General features: G+C 46.8%; 2 protein-coding genes across 8 annotated transcripts in view; one reads left to right on the top strand and one right to left on the bottom strand.

Annotated features, from left to right (window-relative positions):
- TSPAN4 (tetraspanin 4) overlaps positions 1–6592 on the bottom strand; it is a 683463-nt gene extending 676871 nt beyond the window's left edge. For all 4 annotated transcript variants that reach the window (XM_048852861.2, XM_048852864.2, XM_048852863.2 and 1 more), the window contains exon 1: positions 6357–6592. The gene's annotated coding sequence lies outside the window, so the exon portion shown is untranslated. The remainder of the gene's footprint in view (positions 1–6356) is intronic.
- A 33-nt stretch (positions 6593–6625) lies between these two features.
- On the top strand, positions 6626–15472 carry POLR2L (RNA polymerase II, I and III subunit L). 4 transcript variants are annotated; one of them, XM_048852867.2, is made up of 4 exons: positions 6665–6766; positions 8346–8464; positions 8807–8914; positions 15019–15472. In XM_048852867.2, exons 2-4 carry the CDS (start codon positions 8442–8444, stop codon positions 15125–15127), a joined length of 240 nt encoding a protein of 79 aa, XP_048708824.1. In that variant the 5' UTR covers positions 6665–6766; positions 8346–8441; the 3' UTR covers positions 15128–15472. The 4 variants fall into 4 exon arrangements, with proteins under 4 accessions (XP_048708825.1, XP_048708824.1, XP_048708827.1 ...); XM_048852868.2 differs by lacking the exon at positions 8346–8464 and having other exon boundaries at positions 6626–6766; XM_048852870.2 differs by lacking the exons at positions 6665–6766; positions 8346–8464 and adding an exon at positions 7002–7119.
- Positions 15473–19266: the final 3794 nt, after the last annotated feature.

The raw sequence follows: 19266 nt of genomic DNA, 5'->3' as shown, positions 1-19266 counted from the left end.
ACATGGCTAGATTCAGAAAGTCACTTGCCCTCACACATTATAAAAACACTTTGGGGATGGTTCAGCCAGGCAGGTCACTTAATTGGCTGAATATTCTTAACCCTCTTACTTGAGAGGCAAAGGTGCCCCAGGGCAACAGAGCGGCTGCTGGAACAACAGACTACAGTATTCCACAGAAAGTACTTTATGCAAAAGAGTAGGAAGGAGCATCTGCCTTTTAAACAAACATGTACGATATAAATATTCATCGCTATGATTGTTTTATACCCTAAGCCTAGCTGTACTTTGCAGGTCTACATCCATCCCAAGTCCTCAAGATGTGTTCAACCCCTACAGTGTTGGCGCCAAGGTAAGTACAAGTAGCCTTCGAAAGCTACGCCAGCATCAAAGAGAATCTATACGTACCTAATGTCTAGTGCATTAATCGGAGAGTGCGTTATACAGATGGCTGCAATTTCACAACAAAGCAGCACTAATGGCAAAGTTTGCTTTAAGAGATGCCCCTCCAAAAATGTGTTTAGGGGGAGGGTCGTCACACTTTGTTACTCATCATCGTGAAGCAACTTATCGAATCAAACAAAAATAAGAAACTAGTCCACAATCCCCCCACCTGTTCCAATTCCATTAGTTCTAGACCAGGGGCGGGCAAACTTTTTGGCCTGAGGGCCATATCAGGTTTTGGAAATTGTATGGAGGTCCGGTTAGGCCAAACAGCCAGGCGTGGCGTGGCCTGGCCCCCGATCCCCCTGACGCCCCCTGTCACGGAGTCCCTGGGCGATGCTCTGGAACTGCTCCCCATGAAGCCAGTCAGGACTCTGGGGCAGCCGCCTTTCTGTGAGCAGCCTGTCTTCAGGACACACAGCTCACACAGCTTCCACCTTCCTGGGTCTGACCTCGGAGCATTCAGCATCCTCTTCCCCTCCGTGCGCTTCCCCCAGCGAGTCCGCTCAGGCGGGGCTCCTGGGGAAGCCAGAGGGTCCTGCACCCCAACTTCGCAGTCAGACGTGACTCTCAGCCAGCCAGTAAAACAGAAGGTTTATCAGACGACAGGAACATGGTCTAAAACAGAGCTTGCAGGTGCAGAGAACGGGACCCCTCAGCTGGGTCCATTTTGGGGGGCAGTGAGCCAGACAACCACGTCTGCACTTCACTCCATGTCCCAGCCAGCCCCAAACTGAAAACCCCCTCCAGCCCCTCCTCCTCTGGACTTTGTTCCTTTCCCGGGCCAGGTGGTCACCTGATTCCTTTGTTCTCCAACCCTTCAGCTCTCACCTTGCAGGGGTGGAAGGGCCCAGGCCATCAGTTGCCAGGAAACAGGGTGTTGGCCATTCTCTGTGTCCAGACTCCTGCACACACCTGCCCTCTAGTGCTCTGCAATGATCATACACCCTTACTCCACCCCCTAGATACTTAAGAACTGCCTAGGGGAAACTGAGGCACCCCCCCACTATTCAGAGGAAACATTAAGAACAGTCCCACTTCGTCACACACCCCCCCCAGGACTCCTGCCCCATCCACCACCCCCCCACACTCTCTGTCCCCTGACCGCCCCCGGAACCCCCACCCCTGACTGCCCCCCGCCGCCCCATCCAACCCCCCTCTCCTTTCTGACTGCCCCCCAGGGACCCCTGCCCCATTCAACCCCCCCTTCTCCCAGTCCCCTGAATACCCCCCCAGAACCCTCGCCCCTGACTGCCCCCATTCAATCCCCCTGTTCCCCTCCCTCTGACTGCCCCAACCCAACCCAACCGGAGTGAGCCACGCACCGTGCAGCACCGAGCACCGGGTCAGGCCACGGCTCTGCACCTGCACTGCCCCAGGAGCTCGCAGCCCCGCTGCCCAGAGCATTGCGCCGGCAGCGCAGTGAGCTGAGGCTGCGGGGGAGGGGGAACAGCAGGGGAGGGGCCGGGGCAAGCCTCCCAGGCCAGAAGCTCAGGGGCCGGGCAGGAGGGTCCAGTGGGCCGGATGTGGCCCACGGGCCGTAGTTTCCCCACCTCTGTTCTAGACGACCCTCTTATGCTCATTGTTGAGGAGCACTCTGATAGGGTCATTAGCTGTGAGCCATATGAAGCATCCTGCAACCTCTAATAACTGTTCAAAGACACAAAGATCAGGGGGCTGCCACTTACTGAAAGTGGTGGAAGGCCTGGGGAATGGTATAGTGTGAAAACTTCTTGGCGTGTGAGATATAACTACACACTTCTAGGGGCATAGAGAACTCCAAAACTTGCAAAAGGAGATATTTTACAAGTAGGACCCAATTCAATTTAGTGCCAAAGAGCATGGGTTGGTATTAGAACGTATACAATATTTAAGTGTAGAGGAGCTGGAAGCTGGAAATCCCATGGGATGCAGCTATCCACCCAATGAAGTAGCAAGGAATCACCCTAATAAGAATGTGCCAAGGTTCATAAATTACTAACTCTGCTTCTTAAAACACACAAATGGTTTAAACAGCCCATTGTGGCTTGGCAGGAAAATACGCTCAGAACAACAGGATACACAACAGGCAGCATAAAATGTTCTCAGATGTAACAATCTCTGCAGTTCCCAGAACATAACAATCCTTAAATTTCACAGGATCAAAAAAGGACATAAAATCTATTAGATCATTAAGCCACTCACCCAGCCAGGGTAGGTTGTGTACACAGGACAGATCAGATGTTAAAATTAATACCATGTCTAAAGCATAGTAATGTATTCTTGATGAAGATACAAATGAAGAAATGTCTGAGAATTTAGGTCTGAAAGTTGCTGTCAGGTTAAAATTCAGTTTTGTCTTCCTTAAAATTAATAAACACATTTCCACAACTTAACAGCAAAGCCCTGACCTACCTGTAGGGTTACCTCTCTGTCACGAACCCCCAGCTACAGCACCTCCCTTTCTCACTCTCACTTCCTACTTTCTGCCTGCAAATACAAACACTTCACTTTGCAGTTCAGCGACAGAATTTCTGTAGAGCCCCAGTCCTGAACAGGTATCAAATCACAATCTCGAAGTTCACCAAAAAAAAAAAATCAAAGGAGAAAAATAAATAATGAACACGCACACAGTTCTCATTGGCCTCAGAATCTACAACTCACAGCAGTTCATCTGCCATTGATGCCAAGTCAATTCATTCTGTTCACAGCTAAAGATAATTATTGTTCCTGGGACAGCAAAAATCATAGTCGTTTCGTTGGTGCTTAGAATTGTTTATAAGTGGTTTTATAATCCCAAACCTCATTTGTTATAATGGAAGTATTTGCTCTTCTACAGTTCAAACTGGGTCTGGAGTTTCTGCGCATTGGGTCAATAATCTGTGTTTTCAAAATAAGAGTCATGTAAGATGTATTAACATAAGCTGTGCATTAAGACAATTATTTATATGCCGGGCAGTAATGGCTCCACGCTTTCCTTTGTGTAAGGGGACTGTTGCCCCCTTACTAACATTCAGTGGGAGTGTTTTAGTTGCTAGCTCCCAGTACTCAAAGGGGAAGGGTTGATGGGAAATCAGGACCCTGAGACTGATAGTCCCCAGGAACAATGGGGAGAGGCCAATGCTCCAGGTCAGCCTGAATGACAGGGCGGGCAGGCTCATCAGGGAGTTAGGAGGCCAGGGATGTCCTCCGTGTGAGCTGGAATCGCCTGGGTCAGACAAAGTGGGCAGCAGCCTGCAGAGCAGACCTGTCCTGGGAGCAGAGCTGTAGCAACCAGAGGCAGAGGGGCCAAAGAGGCAGCCCAGGGATCTGGAGGCAGAGCAGCAGCAGCGCTGAGACAGAGTGGTGGAGCTGGGGCTGGAGCAGTCCGGAGCTGGGTGCGGTGAGCTGGGGAGAGCGAGGGGGATCCTGGGCAGCGGGCCCAGTACAGGGAGACACCTCAGCCAAGAGGCTCTGCAGGCCAGACATGGATCGTAACCCGGACAGGGCAGGGGCGACACTGGGAAGAAGGGTCCTACCACTTAGAGTCTGAGAGCGTGTGGCCACTACCAGAGCAAGTGTCCAACCCACAGCATCCCTGCAGCACAGCCAGGGCCGGAGAAGGCCTGGGACTTACAAGGAACAGACTGTGAACCGCCCTGACGTTCCAGAGACACTGTTTGTGGTGGTCCCTGCCACAGAGCGGGTTGATGTGTTTCCTTTAACCTTTCCCATTTTTCCTTATTGTTTTTAAAATTAATTGTTGATTAAATAACTTGCATTTGCTTTAAATTGTACGTAATGGTCAGTGGGTCAGAGAAGTGCCCAGTGCAGAGAGAGTACCCCGGAGTGGGGACACCCTAGCCCCTGTCCTAGGTGACCACAGCAGGGTTGGGGGTCGAGCCCCCTAGGAATCCTGGGCCCAGCCTTGTTGGGGTCACGAGGACTCTGCCAGACAGGAGAGTGGAAGGGGAGTCCTTAAGGGCAGGGAGGCCACTGGGTAAAGGAAGTGGGAGTGAGGACTCAGATCCTTTTGCTAGCCCACTTCGCCCACTTCACCGAGGTAGTGCAGAAGCCAGGAAAGTTCCCCACAATAGCGGGACTATTCCCCTGCTTACAATTGTATCAAATCTCAGATACTTCAGAAAATTACCACTTTAAATAAAGAAAATTAGCATAATGTTAATGTTGTAACAAGTGAACAATAAGAATTGTCCAGAGTCAGACTGATTCTCTATCCTACGATCCTCACCCCCCAAAACAACTAGATGTGCCCCCAAAGCTGGTAGCAGCCACACCTGTTTACATTTTTTAAGCACATACACTTCCTCACATCTTTAACTTAGTCTAATGAAATACCTCTAACAACAACAAAACAATTTAAGATGCATTTTTACCCATTACCAAAATTCTCTTAGTTTTTGGGGTACACAATGAGATCATTTGTCACCTTGTTTACAGCAACCCCTCAACTCCTTCTCAGTGGGGCATGACCCTTTCTTTCCCTGCCCTTCTCCCTAGATATTGCAACGCCTTTCTAACAGTGCATGATGGAGCTCTACTGCCTTGGCACAAAGGAAATGAGCCAACACTGGTGAGTAGTGCCAATGTTAAATTGGAACATTCTTGCTTTGGCCACACATTGTCTTTTAAATTTACATTAACAACATGAGTCACATTAACATCTGTCCCTTACAAGGCCATTTTCAAGTTTAATTTGGCTCTAGTTTAGATTACGTAAAAATAAACTCTCTTACCAATCTAAAATAATTAGAACTCTCCCCATTTTGTTTTAATTTCAATGAAATCAGTTGTTTTAAACCAGTAAACATGCCCCTGCTGTATGAGAAATTCACCACTGAGAACAGGGAAGTGAAACTGACAATAAACAAAAGTAAAACAAACCACAGTGATTTTCTTCACACAAGTGGAGAGAAGTGTAAAAACTAAACAAAGAATGACAAGTAACTTGGATTTTTTAAATGATTTCTCTTTTAAAACTTGTATGTGCTATTAGTCACAGATAAATACATTTGCTTGCAAACAATAATTGATGTCTGTTTTTAAATTGGCAGAGTATGTGACCTTTTTTGTGCAAATACCTCCACAATTGTTTGCAGGCAACCAAATTCAGAAACTTCACATTTAATAGAAAAATTATTAAAATACATAGCAGTACATCCGAATTCCCTTCCTGCAAAGGTATGGTGCCTTGGGGCGCACCTCCATTGACCTTTGAGATGGTTACTTCAGCGTGAGAGATTTGTACTGGTACAGAGTAAGTTTTTTGTACATCAAGTATCAGCTCTATCAAGTCTCACTCACTTGGATAGAGACTCCCTCCCTTTCGAATCAAAAGCACTATATTAATCAAGTACTAGACAGCATTGTGAAATCAGATCGGATTAATTTCCAAGGGCAGTTTTTGTGTGGGTATTTTTTAAGTCTCTCCACGTTCGGATACGGGATTTTGCACTCTGGGGTGTTTTTTTGTTTGTTTGTTTGCTTGTTTCTAAATCTCAGCTGGCCATTACGGCTTCGAAGCAGCCTTGGGGGCATGTCCTTGCAAACCACTATGGAGATCTAGGGGCATTTCTTGCATTGCAAAAAAGGAATCCACAACTAGCGGTGCCCAGAACAGAAACCACCCGTGCCCTGCCCTACCTCACCCCCCCCCCCAAACAACAGTAGGTGGTGAATGCCCTCAAGCAACCGAGAGAAGCCCCTCTTCAGCTCTGCCTCTCCCCCCTGCTCCCCCCGCAGCAAGCACAACTTGTTGGTGCTGAGCTGCAGCCACCAGTTGCACTTTCCACTCATGCACAAACCCAAGCACTAACTGGGGTGGGAGATGAGGGGGGGGGAGTGAAATCGGACTTCTTTTAAATCCCGTTAGTAAAGCCCAAGCAACAAGTGTCTGCAGAGAGCGCCTGGGAATCATTAGGAGTGAAGAGAGGTACCTGACACTGCACCGCCACTGCAGCTGCCTCCAGCCTCTGAGCTCTGCTGCTCCAGCTGCTGCTGCTGGGCGCTCTACGCTCCGAGAGCACCAGCTGTCACTCAGCGCACGCGAATCGCGAACCCACCCTGAACGAGGCTTTCTTGAGCCAACCGAGACGCCGTCGGTTTGGGATGTACCATCCTGAAGCCGGGGGTGGGGCTGAATTATTTATTTCCCCGCGCGCGCGCGCGCGCGCTATGCCGTAAATCGCTTTTATCACCGGTTGTATTGCACCTTGTGTCTGCTCCCCTCCCCCCCCGCCAAATCAGGTATAGTGGTATCGCCGACGGAGAGGGGCAACTGCCGTTGGAGCAGCGGTAGCGGCGCGTGGGGGGTGAAGCTATCGGGCGCGGTGCAGGCCCTGCTGAGGTAACGGGAACCAGTGACTCGGGCGGGAGGGGGGCTGTGGGCGAGTGAGAGCCCCAACGGGCCCCTGCCCCGACCCGGGTCCCTCTTTCAGTCACCGCCGCCTTCCCAGCAGCGGTTCCCCTGCTCGGAGCCCCCGCCTCTTCCTTGGAGACACCCACCGGGGTCTCTCCCCGCCCCGGCGTCGCGCGACCCGTAGCCGCCCCGCCCTCCCCGGCTTCCCGCGCGCAGTTCGCCCAGTGCTTGGCCAGGGAGCCCCGAGTGCCCCCCTCCCCCCGCCTGCAGAGAGCGCGCCCGGCGCGCGCCGTCCCAGCAGGCGGGGCGGGGCGACGGTCCTGGGCCAGCGCATCCGCGTGGTGAGTGTGAGGCGGGGCCCGGCCCCCGTGCGCGGCCGGGGAGGGGGCCCAGGCGCTGTCCCGAAGCGGCGCGGAGCTGAAGGGCCCGGGGGTCCCGCGGAATCCGAGAAGATCAGGGTTGGGAGCGACCCCGAGTGCAACCCCTCCGCTCAAAGCAGGAGCAGCCCCACCTAAATCATTCGAGCTAAGCCGGGCCCTAAAAACCTCTCAGGATGGAGATTCCCCCACCTCCCTAGGTAACCCGTGCCTGGGCTTCACCCCCCGCCCAGTGAAATAGCATCTCCCCCCCGTCGCTGCAGCCCAGGCCCCCACAGTGAACCACCTTGTCTCTGAACAAACCAGCCCCCCAGCAGCTGCCTCCCGCCCTTGGGTCTAACACGGCTGCAGCGCCGAGCTGCTGTTCAGTGGCACTTGATCCACTCAGCTGCTGCGCGTGCGCCCCCCCCCTTTTTTTTTTAAATTTCTAATCCAAGGTATGTCGAGCAAGGCTCCCTAGCTGCCACCGGTGTAAACTGCTCAAACGAGTACGTCTGTGTCTACAAGGCCACTTTCAGCGCTAAAACTTTAGACGTTCAGGGGTGTGAAAAAACACACCCCTGAGCAACAAAGGTTTTAGTGCTGAAAAGCGCCAGTAAAGACAGCGCTTTATCCTGGCGATAAAACTACCACTGCTCGTTAGGGGTGGGGCGGATTTATCACCGGGAGAGCTCTCCCGCAGCGATAAAGCACGTCTACACTGCCCACGTCACAGCGCTTCAGTGGCCACGCTGTAACGTGGGTAGCATAGACATACCCTACGCTGCCCATGTCACAGCATTGCTGTGGCCACACTGTAACATGGGCATTGTAGATGTACCCTAAAGGGCCCCACACAGGCTCTTTAGGCACCCCACAGTGTCTCCTACATGGCTCTTTTTAGCAAGTTTACCATCCCGCTGCCAGAGCCTTTCCTCTCCCGCAATAGGAATATGTTCCAGCAGCAGGGAAGCTGCCAGAGCCTTTCACTGCGCTGTGTACGTACGTACATACATACATAACACAAAAAGAAAGGGAGTACTTGTGGCACCTTAGAGACTAACCAATTTATTTGAGCATAAGCTTTCGTGAGCTACAGCTCACTTCATCGGATCCGATGAAGTGAGCTGTAGCTCACGAAAGCTTATGCTCAAATAAATCTGTTAGTCTCTAAGGTGCCACAAGTACTCCCTTTCTTTTTGCGAATACAGACTAACACGGCTGTTACTCTGAAGCCTGTCATACATACCACAGTGAGGAATGGGGATACAGCCTGCTTTTCACGGCAGTGCGGAGCTAGATGTGTAATGCCTGTACTCTGCACGCAGTGGTAAGTGCAGACATAGCCTCAGGGGGGTTGTGTTAAAACTGCTTGTGGACTGAAACTTCTAAGCAACAAAACATAAGTGTCTGAACTGAAAGGCTAATGTACAGCTACTCTATACTAATAATAGGTTAATCAATCCAGTAGTATCATTAAAATAAACAAAAGGAGAATATTTATACTTGGGTGGTGGAGCTGACCCTTCCAGCTGTGGTGCAGTCCTGGAGTTCCCACCTCCCTTTTGCCCTATGTGAAGAACTTCCATTGTGATATTTTATAGATGCATCAAATGCATTCCGACATGTAAACACAAGCAGCAAGCACGTTATTTGGTTAATGTTTTGACAGTTACTGCAAGAAAATGATTATCCCGGTCAGATGCTTCACCTGCGGCAAAATAGTTGGAAATAAGTGGGAGGCATATCTTGGTCTTCTGCAAGCAGAGTACACAGAAGGGTAAGTATTTCTTTATGCTCCTTGGCCCTGATCTTGCAAAGACTTAGCCAGACCTGGTCTATGCTACAGAGGTAGATTGATGTAAGACATCTTACGTTGACCTAACTCTGTCTTTGTCTACACTACAATGGTGCTCCCGCGGATGTAAATTGCCCACTACATCGACTTAATAACGCCACCTTCATAAGAGATGTAGTGCTTAGGTCAATGAAGTTAGGGTAGCCCAGTGTCTATATAGGCACTGGAGACCCGGCCCCATCACAGACAGTCAGCCACCAGGTTCACAGCTCTTCCCGCACCCCCAGCACTGTCAGCAGGGCATTGGTCTCAATGGGAGCTGGAGAAGAAATGTGAAATAGCAGCCATGAAACTGATAAAAATGTCAGTTCGCTTCTGGTAAGCTCCCTGCTGTGAAATTGATCCCCACCCTGGGCACACAATGCCCCTTGCTCCAGCTGTCAGTGCCCCACAATGCCCCACTGCAGTCGGAGTAAGCGCTCCCGGTGAGGATGTGCACCACTGGCAGAAGGAGGGTAGCGTGGACACTAAGAGCCAATTTAATTGCTGCGGTGGCTGTAGGTTGACCTAATTTTGTAGTGTAGACAGGTCCTCGGTGTTCATGCTTTGACTTCGCTGGGGCAGTGCCTTAAGTTAAGTATGTGTGTAAATAGTCACAGGCCCTCGTTTGCCACTTGACTGCTTTCGCTGCCTGTTAAGTTTCCCGCAGGGTTATAGGAGTTTTCACCAGCCCTACCCCCTACGTCTTGTCTGTAAACTGAGCAAGGGCACCCACCACTTGATTTTTCAGGGGTACTGGGCATTCACATCTCTTATTGAAGCCAGTAAGTGTTCAGCAACTTAGAAAAACTACCCTTTCTGTCCAGCGCTTTTTCTAATAGCTGAAGGGGGGAGACTTCACCACAAAGCCTGCACCACTGTTCCTTCAACCATAGAGGCAGAAAAAAGCCGTTATATCACCTCGCCAAAGGGATGATCGGAGGCTTGAGTAAAGACCCAAACAATCTCAGGCTGTCTGACGTAAGTTATGCCAACATAAGCTGTAGTGTATTCAGGGTGTGAATAAACCAACCCCCTGAGCGACATAAATTATACCGACATAAGCATTGGTGTGGACAGCGCTATGTCAGCGGGAAAGCTTCTCCTGCCGACACAGCTACTGCCACTCACGGGGGTAGGAGTAGTTAAGCCACTGGAAGAGCTCTCTCTCATTGGCGTAGAGCGGCTACATTTACAGCCACTAGCGCCCCTGCGTACTTGCTAGTGTAGCCATGCCCTTAGATGAACACTGTAGGGGTGAAAAATAAACTGAATTCAACTTTGCCAGCAGTTTGTTACATCAGGACTGCAACTGGAAAATACATGAAAGAGGAGGGGATTATAAGTGGAGGCCAAGATTGTCAAAAGTAGCTAGTAATTTTGGGTACCTACCCACTTGAGCTGTGTGCCAGAGCACGTAATTTCTGAAAGTCAAGTCCCTTTTAAGGTGTCTCAGGTTGGGCACCCAAATTTGCTAGTCATCTAGGAGAGATGACTGAGGGGTTTTTGGGAGTATGTTCTATCCTTCAGATGAAATGATTAATCACATAATTGTCCCTCAATATTTGGTTGATAACCGAAACACTACTCCACATTTAGCGTAGTCTACTTGGAGCTGCCCAAGAACTAGAATTATCCTGTAACTTGGAAATTTCTCTCAAGTCACACTATAAATCTCAGTTATGCACCAGACAGATCCTAAGTGTCTGCTTGAACATTAGGAAGCATAACACTGTGCGTTGAAATAAGCTTTCCTTTCATAAGTCATTTAAAAGTAAATCACAAAATCATTTGTAATTTTTTTACCAACTGTTATGTACAATTGGCAGATCAGAAAAAAATAATGTATTGTGCATTTGACAATTCATTATGTATTGCTACTTCCAGTGTTTATTCTGTAGTCAGTTTCCCTTTAAGGCAATTTATAACAAATCCAGCTTTCTGTGAGGTTTGGGGCTTAAGACTCCCAGCTTTACCAGACAGACTATGAAGCTGAGATTAGTTTTAAAAAAAACAAAACTAAAATCTTCCCTTGCCTAGCTTTAAACACACGGGGATTCATAATCCACCCCTTTAGCCTCTTCAGAGCTTCTTGCCAAGGTTGTAGAAAAGACTTATCTCACAACTGAGATTTTATTTCTCATTTGTCAGTTGTGTTAGATGAATGTGCAGTGAGACCCAGTCACTACTTTTCCTAAATCCCATTGCTGTCCTGGAGTGCGTACTTGTAAGTGCCCTTCCAGAAAGATCACACCAATGGATGTTGTTGAGCTCAGATACTGCAGGTCCAAGAAGGAAATTATGGCAATTTGTGCTGTAGCTTCATCGTATAGAGTTAATTATAGCTTATAGTAACAATACAGAGCAGGGTTCTAAGAATTTTTTTTGTAATGCTCATTTTAATAGCTATTTATCATGGCTGTTTTCAGTGGTAGCTTGCTAACGACCATTCAGTTCCTAGATAGGGTATTTGTTTTTTCAGTCTTTAGTTTAAGTAATTCTACTTAGAGGAATGCCAAAGCCATGAACTATTTGTGGCAGAAATGTACATTTGAGACTTGATAGGATTGTTTTGACATATTGTGGACCTGGTTCTGAGCTCACTAGTGTAAATCGGGAGCAATTCAACTTTGTGGAGTTACACCATTGTAATATCAGAAGCAAGGCTTCTGGCACTAAAACTTGGGCTACAGCTACACAAGAGAGCTTACAGTGGCACAGCTGCACTGATGCAACTTAACTACTCCAGCCCTCATGAGTGGTGGTAGCAGCTTTCCTGCTGCCATAGTGCTTTCCACACCGGCGCTTATGTCACTCAGGGGAGTGGTTTATTCACACCCCTGAGCAACATAAGTTATGCTGACATAAGCTGTAGCATAAACATAGCTTTAGAGTTACAAAGAAGCTCAAATGATAAATGCAGCCTGAAATAGAGCATGCCCTAGGCGCGCACATTGATTTTTTTTTTGTACCATTTCGGTGTATGGATTCCTGTATCCCCTAAGGTGAGGAGAGTTTCTGCAAGCTCTTCTCTACTGTGCCATGAGCAATGAAACTGCATACAATTTTAGGTAATGGTGTGCAGCCTTCTGACAATCGTCTGGGCAGATAAATGTCAGATGCAACGGAAATCACTTATTGTAACTTAAGAAACGAGTGAGGAAAATGGAACAATGTGTAGTGCAGGGGTGGGCAAACTACGGCCCGGGGGCCACATCCAATCCTCCAACCTGTTTAATCTGGTCCTCGAGCTCCCGCTGGGGAGTGGGGTCTGGGGCTTGCCCTACTCCTACGCTCCAGCTGGGGCAGCGGGGTTGGAGGCCGCTCTGAGCGCGTGTGCCGAGGCTCCCGGAAGCAGCAGCATGTCCTCCCCCCAGCTCCTATGTTTAGGGGTAGCCAGGGGACTCCGCACGCTGCCTCGCCCCAAGTGCCACCCCCACGGCTCCCATTGGCCAGGAACTTCAGCTAATGGGAGCTGCAGGGGTGACGCCCGCAGATGGGGCAGCGTGCAGAACCACCTGGCCATACCTCTGCATAGGAGCCGGAGAGTGGACATGCTGCTGCTTCCAAGAGCTGCTTGAGGTAAGTGCCACCCGGAGCCTGCACCCCTGACCCCCTCCCATGCCCCAACTCCCTGCCCCAGTCCTGATCCCTCTTCTGCACTCCAACCCCCTGCCCCAGCCTGGAGCCCCCTCCCACATCCTGAACTCCTCATTTCTGGCCCAACCCTAGAGCCCACACCCCCAGCCAGAGGCCTCACCCCCTCCTGCACCCCAACCCCAATTTCGTGAGCATTCATGGCCCACCATACAATTTCCATACCCATGGGCCAAAAAGTTTGCCCACCCCTGGTGTAATGGCAGAAACTGCGGTGTCTCACTAAAAACATGTTTTCCTTCCTTATAAGCACAGGTTTGTGGAAGGTTGAAGAAGAGAGGGAAACATCTAAGGAACTGGTGCTTCTGAGTACTGATTTAGCTGAAACTATACAGTGTATACGATTTCTAAACTTGTAGCTCATTGTTGTATTCTGCAGCTCTGACTGTCAGAACAGTATGACTTGAGAGGTCAGAATTTTCCAAAGTAACTGTTACTTGTCAGACTTAAACTCTTCCCATTTGAAAAGTGTTCTGCTTTGTAAAAGTATGAAGATGCAGTGTGATGCGTTAGTCATAAAAACCACACTTCCTGTGCCCTTATCACAAAAATATGCATTTACTATAACAACTGTCTCATGTACTACTTGAAGAGTAACTTCTGCACATACTTGTTTTGCACTGGAAAACATACTTGCTGTTGAAGCCCCCCTCTTTAAAACCTTAAAATAAATTGAATAAAGTACTAGCAAAAACTGTAGGAGCAATCCTAAGCCAACAGGTGGAAGGACTAGCTGACTTAATAGAATTTCTGGAACTTATGATTCTGAGAACATTGTTTAGTCCTTATCACATCCACCCAAACAGTTGACCAAGATCCAGTTAATGTAAAAGCTTCCTGGACTTCGTTCAGTGATTACAAAGAGTTCATGAACAGCAGCTCTTCCCATTCAATCCCATGTACAGTGTTAGTTTTGTTTTAAATTCATTTTGGGAATCAAATACTGGATTATTACAGCAATGAATAATGCAAGTCTAAAGATTACTAGGATTCAGTCCATATATTTTGAGGATAAACCAGTTTTGAAGAAAACTGAACTACATTTATTTATGATCCATGGGTTGGGGCTACAATGTTCAGATGCTACTCTACATCCACTGGGAGATGTGTACAGTGAGTGAGGGTAGAATATGGTTCAGGTAGTGACCAAACTTGTAATTACATTTAGCATCACTTAAGAGTAGGTAAAAGGTGGAAAATAATACAGGGCACTTTTAAGTGTGTGTATTGTTTGAGCCATTTGCCTTATTACCCAATTCACACATGCAATTGCATATGCTTAAATTATTAGAAAATCTGGTTCAACTAAAGCATCCCATTTATGAACAGAGGTAGTTCACATTTGTGACCCATTAAAAGATAGCTTCAGACTTGTCTATGCTTCTTTTCAGGTAACTTTTGGCCTTCATCTTTGCAATAGGAGTGCCTCATATTTTAATGTATTGACCCTTAAACATCTCAGAGGTAGGCAAGCATTATCCCCAGTTTTACAGATAGGAAACTGACAGATTCTTTGAGCTGGAAAACTAATCTACATCTTTCAAGTGCCTTAACCACACACTTGTCCTTTCTTCCACTGTAACAGTAGCAGGGTTCCTAGTTAGTATAGATGTGACCAGACTATATCCAAGTAACTGGCTTAAAATCCTGGACAGTTTGACTTATCACAGTAGTGGGGATGCTGTTACAGTACAAGGTTCAAAACAGCATCCTGTTACCAGGCTGTCGTCTCTGGTCATCCGGATTTTTAAACCAGAGTAGGTCCCCCTCTATGCTACCAGTTGCAACAATGGTGAAACCAAGTCCCCTTTCTCAGTTATAATAATGTAAATGGGGCCTAAACAGGCTGCATGGGCTTAGTTAAAAGTCATGTTCACAACCATGAAGTCTAAAAACAGGTTTCCTAGCTGGAAAAACTTGCATTCAGCTTACTTGTCATGGGTTGAGTTTGACATTGTCTTTCATAGTGGAGAGAATCCTTCTGAACTATACATAGAGCTTTTGGATTTCCAAAAGCAGTTAATTGTGTCCTATGGGAATTAGGCAGAGTCAGATTTACCACCTGTAAGAACAAGGTGGAAATATCAATGTCAGTTTGATTCTGTATTTAACTTTAGTTCCACAGAAAGAGTGGGACCCCCTTGTTGATTTAATCTGACAGGAAGAGCAGGCTTCAGCTACATATCCTGCTCAGCAACAACACTGGAAAAGAACATTAACAGAAATAAAGATACCCATCCAGGACCGAGCAGGGGTTCTTAAAAGCTGCCGACTACCCCTATGTTTCTCTTGTCACTCTAGTTTAAAGTCTCAAGTATGTTGCTTAGGACCATTTTCAATGCTACTGTTCTAAGGAATGCTTTTTCACTGTGTCATTTGTTCATTGTCAGGGATGCCCTGGACGCCCTAGGATTGAAGAGATACTGTTGCCGTCGCATGCTGCTAGCCCATGTGGATCTGATTGAGAAGCTCTTGAATTATGCCCCTCTGGAGAAATAAGCAGTGGGTGGAAGGTTTCATACTGCAGCCATATGGGCCAAAAAAGCACCACTAGCAAGCCTCCAACTGTACTGTTCAGGAGTTAGACAGATGCAAGCCAATGAAGGATTTCACTTTCCAGCCACAGTACTGCCCCAGCCACTGATCTCTTCCAAGGAAGCATTTGAAAGATGAAATCCACTTACAGTCCAGTATTGGAATTTAATTAAAATGTGGACGGAAGATTTTTTTGCACCAGCCTGACAGTCAAGTAGGCAGTTTTCCTTCCCTCTTTTCTTTCCTTCAGTACTTTTAAGAAATTTTCACCCAGTAACAGTATTTAATAAAGTTTTTTTATGAAATGTAGCCAAGTTGTTTCATGATTACAGAATTGTATTTAGTTGTCCCCTTTCTCTCCCCAATCCAATTTCAGTTGCTGGATAGGGTTTTAGTGTCCACTAAACTTGAAATTCCTTATTCCTGGTGTTAAAGTTAAAACACCAGTCAATACTGAAAAGAAATTGTTCCTTCTCTTGAACAGTTGTCTACACTAGTGTACAGGGAAGAGGCTGGGTCTGAAGTTCTGAGTTCCAACATAGTATCTACTTTCCTTACTATGTAAGAAGAGAGGTCATTTTGTAAGAGCAGATATTCCTCTTCATGGTCAGTCATAGTAGGGGATATTTCCTACCTCAGGGAATGAAGCAGATGACTTTTGCTAGAACTTAGTTTAGAACACTGACTGTGGAAAAAGCAAAGGGAGCAGCGATTATAGCCCTGATCCTGTACACACTTACATGCTTAACTTGTGAGCTGTCCCTCTAAAGCCAATTAACAATTTAAGTGAAGTTGAGCATGCATGTTAGTATTGGCAGGACAGAGGTCTATAGCCTTGATCCTGCAAGATGCTGAGCACCCTCCACCTGATTCAGCAAAGCACATAGTCAGGCGCTCAGCTTAAGAGTACATGAGCAGTTCTATTGAAGTCAATGGGACTATTCACATCTTAATGGAACATATGTACTTAACTGCTTTCCTGGCTCAGAGCCAGAATATTCAACAGCTTGCAAGACTGAACACTAGGTCCTCAGCAGTTACTCTCACATAAATCTTGGCTATTAGGAGTGTGTGTTAGGTAAGACTCTTTCCACCACAAGTCTGGAGGATAGTCACCCTTTAACTTCTGGATGCTGTCAGAAGAGACATCAATTTAGTCTTATCGCTAAAGGAAGGACTATACTTCTCTCACTGCACCTTTCTCAACATGTGGTTCCTGTATCTCTACTGGCTGAAAGAGTAGTTTCCACATGCAATTCCCCTCCTCACCACCCACAAAGAGTAAGAGGCACAGGTCCTGCACTGTGTATATGCCCAGAACTCTCCCCTTGAGAGTGCAGCTTCAGCCTACATGCAAATGTTAGACATAATTCGTAGCCACACTATGTTGCTAGAAGATAAACTGGAGCAGATTATACAATAATTCTCTAATTTGGAGACCATATTCCTTGGCAGCATTCACTTTCTTGGCACATATAGCTCAGCTGCTGAGCAAGTAGTAACTGGATTTTTTTCCCCATAAAGAAAACTGCAAAGTTGGGTTAAACAAAATCTGGTTTCTAGATGAGTGCTGTTTAATAACTCGGACTATTACTGGGCACAACTGCTTCTCTATACAGTGGTCCAGTTTTGCCACAGTACCTTTCATTGGGCTTTAACAATTTTCTATAAAAAAGTTATCAAGTTTCTAGCTATATTGATCAGTCCCAGGAATCTTTATAGTTTAAACTTCCTTTAAGTTTATTACTGACAGTTTTCCAAATGAACTGCGGAATGTTGTATTTTAAAACACATGCTTTATCCTAATGGAAAGGGCATTAAGTGATTAGTTTTGGCATTTGTGTGTCACAGTTGGATAGCTTATGTTCTGCACATCTGCCACATTATCTAGGAAAATGCATTAAAAACATTGTTTAAGGCTTCATGGTTAAAGGGACACTGTCACATACATTAGATACTTTTTCAAAAGTACTCTTCCCTTAGAGAGCAATCCTGCACACTTGTGTGGGGGGTGGCCGGATTAGACGAGCTAAAGGCTTTTTCAGGTCGTAATTTCCATGATATTAAGCAAGTGCCCTGTTTTACACACACTTTAAAAAAAAGTAATCTTGGGGACACAAGTGTATTCTCTTTCAGAACAGATGCAACACAGGGTAGTGTGACAATAGCAGCAGTAGCTCTAGAGCTCTGTGTAGGTCCTACAATGGAAGTAGTAATTTATTTCTTAAAACCACAGATCTAGTTCAAAAGACATGCTTCTCTCGGGCTCCCATTGTGTTTGTGCTTAGATCTTGGACTTTCCTACCTTATGACTCCAAATTGAGTCTTCCAGTCAGAGACTGGACCTTATGCTAAACAAAAAAAAAAGTGGGGGAATGGTAAGTCACAGTAAACAAGCACTGGGGGAAAAAAAAAAAAAATACAGCACATCAGACAACCTATCTGCACCAGAGTCCTAGCTAAGGTCCTGGATATGTCAACCATCCTGAGAGTTGATATCAGCACAGAAAATGACCCGTCAGGAGAACACACAAATGGACAATGTACTGGAACAGGCTAATGCTTGCCTCAACACCACAAACCCAAGAGCTTTAGGAATAAAAGAAAGTGGAAGGTGCTGAGCAGGAATGAGCACAAAACACTAGAAGATGCAACAGGCACATGAAGTACTTAGCTACAAAATTGAAGTCTTAGCTCAATCTCTCAGCCTATACATGGCTAATTTGGGGACTACAGGTAAGGAAGAATCTGTATCTACAAAAAGAAAAAGGAGTACTTGTGGCACCTTAGAGACTAACAAATTTATTTGAGCATAAGCTTTCGTGAGCTACAGCTCACTTCATTGAATGAAAGCTTATGCTCAAATAAATTTGTTAGTCTCTAAGGTGCCACAAGTATTCCTTTTCTTTTTGTAAATACAGACTAACATGGCTTCTACTCTGAAATCTGTATTTAGTTAGCTAGTTGGAAAACCTAGAGGCTGATCTCATCGGTATCAAGAAACTAGTATACAGAGTCCTTATGAAATACAACCAAAGCCATAACATAAGGAAACAGAGTTCTCCAACTTTCTTCTGATATTGCTCTTAATACAGTCTGTGGCCTCAGAGCCGTCTGTAGTGTTTTCCTAGCTACTCAGACAAAGACATGCTTTTATCCCTCTGAAGCAAAGCTTTTTAGGAAGGAAAGCTAAGGTTGTATTGGACCTAGCCAAATGAAAAAAAAAAAAAAAAAGTAAGAGACAAGACATAAGAGGACTGTGAGGCAGCAAAAAGACTGAGAATATAATGCAGCAGCAGCTTGTGAAGTTGTGCCATAGACACTAAGGCCCAGAACCACAAAGGAACTTAGGTGGTACAACACTGAGCATCCCCATGCCTAACTTTTAGGGACAGCGGGAGGGAATCACAGGAACAACGCTGTGATCCAGAAAGCTTCAGTTAGGCACCTAGGCTCCCTATACAGTGAATGGGGAGAGAAGAGGTGACTTAGAATGTGATCCACAAAGGCTAGCATGCTAGGTGGGGACCTGCCTAAATTAGGCAATGGGAGATGCTGACAACAGGGGTGTGCGCTAGGCCCTGCCCCTTTCTGAGATAAGCAGCAGGTATCGAAGTCTGGGGTGCAGGGAGGCCCCAATCTACTTAATAATCCACAGAGAGGAATCCGGTGCCTAAGGAGTTTCTTGCAGGAATGAGTTAGGCACCTCCCTTGCTCCACAGAAAACAGCCAGAGGAGGTTGTTTGAGCACAGCTGTTCAAGTCCCTCCTCTGCCTGAGTGGGAGAAAGGGAGACCCCTGTTCAGATCCTACCTCTTTAATGCTTTAACAACTGACCTCTGGGATTTCTGATGTGGGGCTCCCTCAGTCTCTTCTGTTGAAGTTGTTCCACTGGGGATAAACAATTGGAAAGTGACTGAACCACCTACCAAGTGGATGCCCTAACCACTAGGCTACTCATACACTCACTCTCCCCCCAAACCCTAGATTTTGGATAATGTGGATTGAGTCCAAAGGCTGGCTGTTCATTTGGTATAAACTGGAATGACAGGTTATGGAGCTATGCCAATTTATGTCAGCTGAGCTGGACCAAGACTGTATGAT

Source organism: Caretta caretta, chromosome 6 (genome assembly GCF_965140235.1).
Source record: "Caretta caretta isolate rCarCar2 chromosome 6, rCarCar1.hap1, whole genome shotgun sequence".
NCBI lineage: Eukaryota > Metazoa > Chordata > Testudines > Cheloniidae > Caretta > Caretta caretta.
This window is presented reverse-complemented; position numbering and strand designations above follow the sequence as displayed.